Source organism: Anser cygnoides, chromosome 4 (assembly GCF_040182565.1).
Source record: "Anser cygnoides isolate HZ-2024a breed goose chromosome 4, Taihu_goose_T2T_genome, whole genome shotgun sequence".
Lineage (NCBI taxonomy): Eukaryota > Metazoa > Chordata > Aves > Anseriformes > Anatidae > Anser > Anser cygnoides.
This window is the reverse complement of record NC_089876.1, coordinates 3,063,828-3,075,000: the sequence shown is the minus strand read 5'-3', so window position 1 is coordinate 3,075,000 and position 11,173 is coordinate 3,063,828. Positions and strand designations below refer to the sequence as shown.

The 11,173-nt window shown below is 59.6% G+C and overlaps 1 protein-coding gene and 1 long non-coding RNA gene across 4 annotated transcripts in view; one reads left to right on the top strand and one right to left on the bottom strand.

Moving 5' to 3' along the window:
- PTPRA (protein tyrosine phosphatase receptor type A) overlaps nucleotides 1-11,173 on the top strand; it is a 98,480-nt gene that overhangs the window by 66,551 nt on the left and 20,756 nt on the right. For 2 of the 3 annotated variants that reach the window (XM_066997074.1, XM_066997073.1), the window contains 2 exons: nucleotides 9,108-9,186; nucleotides 9,629-9,997. In XM_066997074.1, coding sequence (XP_066853175.1) covers nucleotides 9,108-9,186; nucleotides 9,629-9,997 — 448 coding nt within the window. Of the gene's footprint in view, nucleotides 1-3,170; nucleotides 3,193-9,107; nucleotides 9,187-9,628; nucleotides 9,998-11,173 lie in introns of those variants that run through there. The other variant, XM_066997072.1, reaches the window with a different exon arrangement.
- Nucleotides 2,128-8,276, bottom strand: LOC125182304 (uncharacterized). The gene is made up of 3 exons (XR_007161759.2): nucleotides 8,142-8,276; nucleotides 5,189-5,385; nucleotides 2,128-3,726 (listed from the first exon to the last, which is right to left on the bottom strand). It is a non-coding gene; the product is annotated as an uncharacterized lncRNA (long non-coding RNA).

Genomic DNA, 11,173 nt, shown 5'->3' with positions numbered 1-11,173 from the left:
TCGCCTGGCTAGGGGAGTCTCGCATTTAGGGGCGAGACTGAAGAGCCTTCTGTGCATTGTGCTGCCAGCCCGGGGGGGTGCCGGGGACGGGCGCTTTTGTGGGATGGCTGCTTTTCAGAGCCTTTTCACAGGGCTGAGGCAGCGGGGACTTGCGGAGATGGGGACGTCTCTGTTGCAGTCCAAAACGTCGCTGTTGTAATTAAAAATAACCTGGGTGCTGTTCTCCATCATCCCGGAGAGGTCTGAAATGAGTCAAATTTGGCGTTGTTGGGATGGCCTCCCCCAAAACCTGTGCCATCGGTGAGCGAGCTTTGCCTGCTCGCAGTTTCTCTTTGATAATTTAGTGAGCTGCAGCCCCCGCTGAGCACGTATGTCCCGAAATCCCGCTGAATTCAGGTGTTTACAAAGGGAATATTTCAGATTTTTGTATAAAGATGGGGTCCTACGGGTTTGTCCTCGGTGCCTGGCGTGGGGAGCGTGAGCTGCCGTAGCCTCCTCGCGTTTCTTTGGGTACCACCGAAACAGGAGCGACGCCAGGTGACATTTAATGCCTGCCCAGGGAGCTCCTGTTCATCACCAAAGGGGAAGGGGCCCTGAAAGCTGCGTTACCTCGACCCCGTTCTCCCTTTCACGCGCATCCAGGCTGCTGTCATCGAGGCAGCTCGCAACTCCCTCTTGGTGCTTTTCCTTGCCCAACGCCCGAGACACGCCGCTTACCCGCTGCCGAACATGCAGGCGGAAATAGTCACGGCCCCGCTGCGACTTAAAACCTCCAAAAATTTCAGAGAAATCATTTCCTACAGTCGGTCCCGACTGCGGCGGCCGCTCCGGGTGTCGGAGCATCGTTTGGGGCTTGGGAAGTGCCCAGCGAAGAGGGGGAAAGGATTTGTCCTCGAGGGCAAGCGCGGCAGGGTGGATGGTGGGTCTGACTGTTCGCTGCCTTTCAGCCCTTCCAGTTCTTTCAGCTGTCGGCGGGGAGCTCTTTGGGGACGACGGGATGCGTCCGCCTTGGCTTCGGGAAGGGACCTCAGGCTTCTCCTGGAGCTCCATCTAGAGGGGAGGAAGCTGGGCTGGTCCCGGTGGCCTCCCCGGGGTGTCCTCGGGATGAACCCCACAGCTCCGGCTCGCCCAGGCTGCTTTTCTTCTCTTTTTGGGGGTGTTTCTCTTCGGCTGTGCCTGTTCTCCGCGGGTCACCATCCTCCCCCGTGCCCCGGGCGCGTTGAAGGCTGACGGTGAACGCCCTCGCTGCCGGTACCGCCGTCACCTCCAGCCTTCTGCTGGCGAGATTAAAATGCAGAATGAGTTGTGAGTAACGCGGCGGGGCTCAAAGGGAATCGTCCCAGCCACTCCAAGGCCAGAAAAGTGCGTTTTTCTTCCGGGACTAGCGAGCGTGAAGTTTCGCTTCGCTGCCGGTGCACCGCCGAGCCGTCGTGCCCCGTTCTGCATCCGACGGGTCGGCTGAAAACTTAAAAATCCCTTTTTCTTCTCATTCTCCGGTCTGGTCTGAGCTTCGTTCAGGCTGGCGGGCGAAATAAAGCTGCTGGTACTGCCGAGCATCTTCGGGGAGAGGAGGACTCGCCCTGCACGCCCCCTGCTCGCGGGGCTGCGTGGCAATAACCGCGGCCATGCGCCGGGGCGTTCCCCTAGCGGTGCCTCTCACATCGGCCCCACTCCTTCCCTCGTCGAAGGGCACGGCTCTGGGAGAGCGATTTGTGACGCCCAGCGTCTCGGTGGGGCCCCCGGGCATCGCTTTATCCTCTTCGAGGATGCCCAGCCGGGGCTTGAAGGGTGGGAAGGAAAAATAGCAGCGTGGAAATAGAGCCACGGGGGAAAAACGAGGGTTTGGTGGGTTTTTGGGAGCATGGGCTGATGCGAGGAAATATTTGGGAGACGGATTTGGTTTTGTAGATGTAGCTTCTATATATATTTCTTTAATGAACCTGTTTCCATCCTTTTCAGACCTTACTTTTGCAAGAGCAAAATCCCAACACAACCCCCTGCTAGCCCCGTAATGCTTTGAAGCGCAGGAGTCGCCGTGGGTCCATCCCATCCCATTCCCACCCATCCCATCCCATTCCTACCCATCCCATCCCATTCCCACCCTGGTCTGTGTGCCAGACTCCTCCTCTGCGGTGCTTGTAGTTTCCTAATTTGTGGGATTTGGGTTGTTGGTTTTTTTTAAGTGTTGCCTGCACACAGATTATTCGGGTTTACTCTAGGCTGTGAGCGTAAAACTCTCCTCGAGTATCCGCCCATGCTGACGTGCTCGTCCGGGCGCTGGAATTGCACTGGGACACTTCCAAAGGCCGTACAAAAACGTTTATTTCGGGAGAAAGGTGTCAGAGTGAGCATCGGGACCCGTCTCCTCCTGGGACAGCCCTCCTGCCCCGCTGCCTGCGCGGCTCCTACCTGCCGTGCCCCTAATTGGCAGTAAGTTTGTTAATTGCTCACCAACGCAGATGTTCTCTCCGGGGTTGCACCAGAACAGCTTATCACGCTACGTACACGGGCACGCAGCATTAAAAGACCGATTCCCGTAAAAAAAAGTCTATGAAAGGGTCAGAAACAAGGCCTCCAATAAGACCAAAACGTTCAGCTCAAACCCCCCCGTGTCAGTGCCAGGGGGGCACAGAGCTCCAGCCCGGAGCCGCTGCGGCACTGCTGGGGCGGTGCAGGGGGCTCGGCGAGCTCAGGGCACGGCAAATTTCAGCTGAGCAGCATCAAAACCCCAGCGTTTGGTTGGGCTGACACTTTCAAGCGGCATCTCTCTGGTTTTGCAGCCCCGGAAATAGCCATCGAGGCGTTTTTTCGTGGGTTTTGCGGTGCGCTCTGGTACCCCGCTTGCTTGGAGGGTGAGCTGCTGGGTGCACGTGCGCGTAAAGGCTGCTCCGCTGAGTCTCGTTCATCCAGTTAAACGGCAAACAAAACGAGCTGAGTTTGCAGGGGGTGATGCAGAAAGGCGTAAAACTGCCCCAAAAGCTCTTTTACGGGCAGGCTGCCCCCCCCCCGGTGCCGACCAACTCCCCGCGCTCGGCGGCGTCGCGGCGCTCGCGCGGAGCCAGCTCGGCGCTGGGGCGCACCCTAATTAGCAGCCTCTGATTTTTCTCGTTTCATAATCAGCGATCGCGGCTGCACCAGGAGGGTTACTGTGGCAACAGGGCCGAACCGCTCCGCGGTGCCGCATCCCCGCAGGTAAAATCCCTCTTTTTTTCTTTTTTTTTTTTTAACCTTTCCTCTTTGCACTTTTCTTAGCCGGGGGCTGCTCCCCGCTCCCCGCACCGCGCCGCTGTCCCGGGACGGGGTAAGCACCATCGGCCGGCGGCGCTGCGTGACCGAGCGCGTGCCTTTTAATCAGGGCTCGGCCTCCCTAACGGGATTTTAAGGGAACGATCCCTTCCCACACCTTTGTTTCAAGGGGGCCGCTCCGTGGCTGGCTCACCGGGAGCATCCCGCAGCTGGGAGGTTCTCTCGGCCCCGCAGAACGGGCTGCGCCCGAAGCGTGCCTTGGTTTATTTTATTTTGGCTTGGTTTATTTTATTCTGCCTTCCTCTTTTCGCCCGTGTTTTCCCTGCCCACGGGCCGTTTGCTCGCTCTCCGGGACTCATCGTGTCGGGTAGGGATGCCGGTGGGCTAAATAACGGCCGGGCTTCATCCTAAAGCGACTGGTCCGTTCTGAAAAGGAGCTGCCGGGCTGAGCGCTTCCTCTCTGCGTGCCGCAAGTGGTGCCTGGAACAAAGAAGGGGAAGCCCGAAAAGATGCTCTTGAAAAAATAGATGTATTCCTTTTTAATATTGGTTTTTTTTGGGGGGGTAATTAAGCTGGGATTGCCCAGCCCCACTCCCGCCCCCGAGGTGCCGGCTCTCTGCTTTTCGGGGACGCCCGTCCTGCCCCGCGGGGCGACGTGTGGCCAGGAACAAAGGGGGAAGCGGGCAGCTCGCGGGGCACGGGCCCCCACAAACCCAGCAGGAGTTACTCCAGCAGATCCGTGCTCCTTACGCCGGGACGAGGTCTCACCTCCCTGCCAGCCCCAGAGGAACCCCGCACCAAGTCCCCGGGTCGAAGCTCAGCACCAGTACCTTCCCTGCACCCCCTGGCCGGGCGGCTCCCTCCTGCTTAGCTCACCATTTCCCATTTTTCTTCGCATTTCACCTTTTTTTTTTTGCTGGCTTTGCGCCTCGTACCACTCTGATCACCGCTGGGTCCTTTTGGGAACCCCTCCGGCCGCTCAGTTCTCCAGCGCTCCGGCTCCAAAAAGCCCTTCATCCCCCGTCGTCCCCCTCCACACTTGAACCACCAGCTAACCCCCACCTTGCATCCCCTGCGGGGCTCTCCCTGCTGCGTTTTACCAACCCCACACTGTCCGGGGGGAAAGTGGAGGTGCTGCAGACCCGCTGGGCACGGACCCGTCCCGGTTCATCCTGGTGCAGCGGTGCGCAAGCCCCCCGCACGCGGTCCATCCTTGGCCAGCAGTGGGCAAATTAAGCCCGGCCTCGTTAGGAGGATTATTAGGAATAGGAAAATAATCGGTTGTCTTTTTAGCTCCGTCCCTCCGAGGGGCTCGGGCAGCTCCCAGCGGTGCCTCCGCTCGGAGGGTGGCGGGGCGCTGCGGTGCTGGTCAGCCCTGGGATGCTCCGGGCTCCTTTGGAGGCATCTCTCACGGCTTCCTTTCCCCTGAGGAGCTTCGTGTCTGTTCATTCTTGGCTCCGAGGAGGCGATGCTTGCCTCTTACATACCACCAGGGCTCTTGCAGTGCTCACTGGGGCTTTTTCCCCGAGCTGGCGGCACGCTGCTCGCCGTGAGCACACGGCGCCAGTGGCACCCGTGGTGCTGCTCGGTGCTGGGGTCTCCTTCCCAGCCCTGGGGGTGTCGTGGCTCTAAAATCCCTGCAGATTTCCCTCCCGAAACGTTCACGGGTTATTCTTAACTACGGTCTCAGAGGTCCTTGTGGGTATTTGTGAATGAATTAAACGTGTATCGTTCGTCCGGGGAGTAAAAAAGCCAATCGGCGAGGCGGTGTGATGGGAGATGGGGCTGAGCCTCGGGGATTTCCACTTGGCAGCAGCAGAGGTAGGAGGGGACCTCGGGGAACAACCTTCCTCCCGGCTCGGGCTGGGGAACACCCGATCCTCTTCTCTTAACCCACCCGTGATGGTTTGACATCGCTGTCCCTAATTCCCTGCGCACGTACCTCGATATTGCCCCGCCTGCGTTACCGGCTCTTCGAAAGAGGGCTCTGTGTTCCCTTGTGCCGAATAAATAGTGAGAATTTGGGGGATGGAGCCTGGGGACAGGTTGGGCAGCTGCTCAGGGGTGGAGAAAGCAAAGCCCCGAGCTCGTCCTCCCTCCTGGTGTGGCGTTTGTCGCTGTCGCTGGAGTGGAAGCCGCCTGTTTGTTTAAAAGGGGAAAAAAGAAAAAAAAAAGAGAGATGTGCATTTTAAGGAAGGGCGAACGGTCGCTGTGATTCATCTTTTCTGTTGAGGAGTGGAAAAGCAGAGGGCGGGGTGGGGGAATGATGCTCAGTGACACATCAAAGCCCTCGGTTCGGCTCGGGAGACACACGCGGGGGGTTAGTCACTCCGGGTTAGCGCAACAAAACGCCTTTCCCCCCTAAAAGCGGCGTCTCCTCCTCTCCGCGATGGCAGCGAAACGCCTGGGCCCTTGTGACCCCGGTCCTCTGCCCCAAAAGGAGCTGCTGGCATTGCCTCACCTGGGTCAAAACCCCAAGCAGAGGGGGTTGCCTTGGCCTTTTGGGGTCTCTCTTGTGTCTGATCCAGAGCAGGAGTTTCGGGCGAGCCCCATTCCCCGCGGGACCCGCTCTCCTCTCACCTCGCCGCAGCTCCCCTCCTCTCCACGGCCTCTCTGCGACAGGGTCGGGATCGATGCCAGGCACTGCGAAACCGCGCTGCCCCGGCGGCTTAAAAACCCCGGGCACACGCGGGTGGAGGGGATGGGGAACGAGGGAACAGCGGGTTTGTTTTCCAGGACGGCCGCACCGTGCTCGTAGCCCGCTGCCGCCGAACAAAGCCGGCTTCCCCCTCTCTTTTTCCTTGCGTTCGCTCTCGTCGAGCCCTGCCGTGAGCTGCCTCAAAGGGCTCGGCAGCCAAAACCTTGCTCCCGGTTGTGCCCTCTCCCCTGCCCCAAAAAAAAAAAAAAGGGGGGGGAGAAGGGAATAAGTTTTTATTTTTCGCTGCGGGTGGAGCCGGCACAAGGCAGTCGGGTGCTCGCCGCTGAGCCACGGCGCTTCAGCGTCCTCCGAGCAGCAGTAAAATGGTTTCGGGGGTCCCGGAGAGCCGGGCAGCGTCGGGGTCACGTCTCCTGCTTAACACAGGATGGGATCGCCACATTTCATGGGAATTAGGAGGGTGGCAGAGGCGGGGATAAGGGGATAAATCCCAGCAGTGCTCGGTGAGTGCCCTGCTCCGGCTGCCTCAGCTCTCCGGGGGCACAGGGAGGTGCTGCCGCGGCCAGATCCCCCCCCCCGGCAGCACTCCCATACCATTTTTAAGCCACTTGTTACTGCCTCGAGCAGTTATTTCCTCCCGCCCCGCACCACTGCCAATCCTCCCCACGAGATCCGCAGCTTTCTACAACCCCAATCCCGAAGCCCGGAGCGCGGCGGAGGGGCAGCGGCTCCGGGGGCACCCCGCTCGGCGCGGTCTTGGGAGCGCGGCCAGGGGAAAGCTTCGGGTTTGGGATCGTTCCCGAGATCCCCCCCCGGCTGAACCCGAGGGCTGCAGCCGGCTCCTTGCCCCTTGGCAGAGCCGGAGACGTGACGTCAGGGTGTTTTTGTGCGGCGCGCACAGGATGCTGCAGGCAGCCAAGGGCTGTGCTGAGGGCGAGAACACGACAAGTATTTCCTCCCCGGCTTCCGAACCGGCGGGGAGGGAGACCAGGGGGAAGGGAGCCTCGGGTCGCTCCGGCTTTTTGGGGTAAAACCCAGAAGGATTTTCATGTCAGGGGCCGGGCACAGCGCGCCTTTATTCGTGCTGCCTTCGGGGATAAGGAGGGTTTTTAAAGAGCAGGGGCTGGGAGCGAGCCCCCCCCCCCCGGGATGGAGCCTCGCGTGACGCAGCGTTTTGGCACTTGCTGGCTCCTCCAGATCCGTTTTGGGGGATGAAGCCGGTGGCCGGGAACAGAAGCAGCTCCCAGTTTTGGTCTTTTTATCCATGTTCTGGTGATGCCTGTGGGGCTGCCCAGGGTCCTCTCGCTCTCGATGCTCACAGCTTTTTCCCAAAGCCCTAAAAAGCTCCGGAGCTCACCCAGGATGTGCGTGGGCCGTGTGCATCCCTCTTTCTTCCTAAAAACGGGGCAAAGCTCAGGAAAACGCAGCGACGTGCTGTCGTTTCCCCCTTCCCTCCTCATGCAATCTGCTGGAATCGTTCGCTCGCGGCCCACGCCTCCTCTCGGTGCCGATCCTGCCGCAGGGGTGGAAATCCCAAATCCTGCCTCGGAGCAGGGCGAGCGGCACGAGCGGAGCCGGCCCCGCGTGGGGATCCCGCACGGCGCCGGTGCCACGTGCGCGCTGCGTCCTGGGGATTTCACTTTAACAGCCGGGAAGCTGCGGTTCTCACCAGCGTTGCCCCTTCCTGGTTGTGGTGTCGCCGGAATTTAGCACGGGGAAGGCACCGGCTCCTTTTCCAGCGCTGGAAAACCCGCGTGGCGTAGGGATGCTCAGCTCCGGGGTGCGATTGCTTGGTACCGGGAGCAAGAGCTGGCGTCCCCGAGGCTTGCAGGGAGCGCGGCAGAGCTCTTCCCAGCGCTCCAGCTGCACGTTGTCTGTCCTTCAGCCTCAAAAACCTTTCTTTCCGCAGCCAAAGCGGTCCCATTAACAAGTTGCACCGGATATATCGAGCACCGGGTGCTGCGTGCCAGCCAAACCCTGCGGCTGCAGCTTCCCCGAGCAGCCGTGCCCATCCTCAGCGCATCCCGTGCTGGAGCAGGACCTCGGGGAGGCTTTGCGAGGCCACCCCTGCTCTGGGCAGCACCTGGGGGCCCAAATGGGTTCAAGGCGACCCAGGCAGGCACCGTAACCCGCGGCTAAACCTGCCGCCGGGGTGGCTGCTCCCATCGTTGGGACCCCTCGGAGCCAGCCCTGGCACACGCGGGGCCGGCCGCGCATCGGGCTGAGGGCAACCTCTTACCTCTGGGGCTTGGCTTCCTTCTGCTTCCCTTCCCTGTGGCCAGAAGGGGTCTGTCCGACCTCCTGAGCCCTGAGCTCGGTGCAATCTTCGGCCAGCTGGTCGTTCGGGGGGGAGGAAGAGAATGTAGGAGGGTGGTGGTGGTGGTGGGAGGATGCCGCGGGGCCGGCTGGGGCCGGGAGGAGCGCGTGTTTCTGCTCTTTCCACTGTTCGTGACCTCAGCCTTGTCCTTTTGCCCAGATTTTGGGATGGGTCTCGACCGACGCATCTTCAAATAAACACGACGAGAACCAACAAGGGCGAGACGAGTCGAAGGGGAGGGGGATTCAGGCTGAATCGCAGGGGTAAAAGCGCGCTGGTGGCACGAAGCACGGAGGAAGGTGCCAGTGGGTGCCAGGTGGAGCCCGCGCTGAGCTCCTGCTCTTGGAACACTTGGGGCAGGGTTTGGGCAGGGAGGTGGCGTCTCACCTCCTGCTTCCCTTTGTCCGAGCCTCTGATGCTTATCTGGCTGGGAGGAGGCAACCGTACCTGCGCTTTCGGGGCTTTTTTTGGGGGGGAAAAACCCCGTAAAAACTTGGAGCGTGTGTTTAAAGGGCTGGGGTAGAAAGCCTGGGGGTTGTTCTGGGAAAAATGACGTTACTGATGGCATCGCCCTGTAACGCTGCAGGACGCTTCCTGGGAAGAAACGCAGGGCACGGCTCCGTCGTGAGCTCCTCCGTGCGGGTTTTCATCACCTCCCAGGGTTTGCTCGTTCCCTGCTTCATCCCTTCTCACCTTTCCTGGTCCACCAGGGTGGGATTTCTCCTCCGGTCGGGGACGTATGAACGCCCAGAGAAATCCTGCCCACGTACCGGGACCCCAGCTCTACACGTACAGGGCGCACAGCAGCATCCCCAACTGAACTAATTTGGGGGACAGCCGATAAGGGTTTCAATAACTCTTCTTTGTGCTCTTTTTTTTTTTTTTCAGGTCAACATGGATTTGTGGTTCTTCGTCCTTTTGCTGGGAAGTGGCCTGGTCAGCGTAGGTGCTCGCAATGTTACGACGGGTAAGCCGTGCTCCTTGTCACCTCTCTGTTCCCCTAGACCATTTTTAGGGCGAAAGGAGTGCTCGCATGCTCGGTGCCTCACCTCTCCTGCCTTTTGGTCAGCTGAGATACAGTAAAAGCGTCTGAGGAAAGAGTGGCGCTCAGACGGGACCTGCAGATTTTTCTCCTAGCAAATACTGAACCTCTCGTAAGGGGGATAGGGGCTCTATCCTTTGAGCCTTCCCCATTTCATATTAGGTACTCAAGCGAGCTGCTTTTACAGGATTCACATCACCACGACGTGCAAGGCGCTCTCTGCCCTGGACGTGGGATTTTTTTGCTAGTTTTTCCCCCCGTGTTTCACACCCCTGTAGTCACAGCAGCGCAAACCAGCCCCTACGTCCCGCAGCGCCCCGGAAGGGTATCTCAGGGTGCTCCTTTCTCCTTCTTCCCCTGCTTTCAGAGCCCCCCACCGCGGCGCCCACCTCCTCCAGGAGCCCCAGCAGAGCTCCTACGGCAGCTCCCGAGGACGGCAGGACGACGAGCGCCGGCGGCCTCAACGCCAGCTCTCCGGCGGCTGCTTCCACCCTGCCGTCGGAGCCGGCTACGACCGCGGCCCCCAGCGTCTCCCCCAACGCCACCACCGTCGTCCCCAACACCTCCACCCCGGGGATGCCGGTGCCCACCCCAGTGCCTCCGGCCACCCCGCTGCTGCCCAGCACCACGCCGCCTGCCCCCAGCACTGCGGCCCCCAGCACCGAAGTGGAGGTGACCGAGGGGAACGTCAGCGCCACGGTGGCGAGCCAGGAGACCTCTTCTGCTTCCCACAACGGTAAGGCACCTTCCTCACCTCACACACTGTCACAGATGAAATCCGTCCCTTTTTGTGGTTTCCTCAGGGTGAAACGGGGCGCAGCTCCTAGGTGCTGGATGACGAGTTGGTCCTCAGCGAGTCTGCGTAAGCCACAGCAATAAACGACACGGGGATGGTGCTGAGCTGCAGAGCTTGCATCACCCAGAGCGTTGCTCCACAGCCGTTTAGCTGCGTTTTGGTGCCAGCCATGGGCTTAGCCCACCCCTTTGAACACTGCACAAGCACGTGCACAAGGAGGTCCCAAAGGCTTTAAGGCTTCGATTAGCGGTGGCCAAGCAGCGGTGAGACCGAGCTCCTAGGAGAAGCTGCCAGGTGGGCTCGTTATCCAAAATCGGCCGAGCTGGGGACGTAGGATGACGCAGACCCGTCTGGTAGGGTTTGTTTGGGGAGGTGGGCTGATATTCTGCCATCAGGCGTGGTGCAGGTCCGGAAGGAACAAGGCTGGGTGCAGCGTGAAGCCCAAACCCAAGTGCCCCGAGGTTGTTTCCAGCACCGTGCCTCCCAGGACGTGCCCACCAGCCTTGTCCCTGGGACAGAAAATGCCAGTGCCACGCTTCACAAGATGCCATCCTGCTCCTGTTCCCCTCTTGGCGCTCATTTTTCTCATTTGAGAAAAAATGATGAGAGTAATGAAGGCAAAAGCCTTGAGCACAGCCGAAACTGGGACTTTATAACACGATGTCTGCTCGCAGGGGGGCTGGATTTATAATTTTTTTTGTCTTTGCTGTGTTTTCATGACTTGTATTACTGCTTGTGGGGAGCTCCTCGCCCTGTGCTGTCACACGGTGGCCGTGGCAAGGCTGGAGGTGGCTTCCCACTTGGGGCCAGTCCCCCGAGCAAACGGGCGAGCCGATTCTCCCTTTATTTCCAGAGATTTGGCCAGGAGCAGAATTAGTTTTAGGGCTGCCTTCCCCATTCCTCTGCACGGACTGGGGTGGAAGAGCTGTAGGAATTACACGCCGCACAGGCAGCTCCTGCTTCTCTCAACCTATATATATATAAATCCTCTATAACCAGCAAAGCTTTTTGTTCCTTTTTCCTTACTACTAAGTGAAAACTGAAGTTTATTTCCTCGTGTCTTTAGTAGTCTTTAGTAGTTGGCGTTTCAAAAGCAAGACGTGCAGGAAGATGATG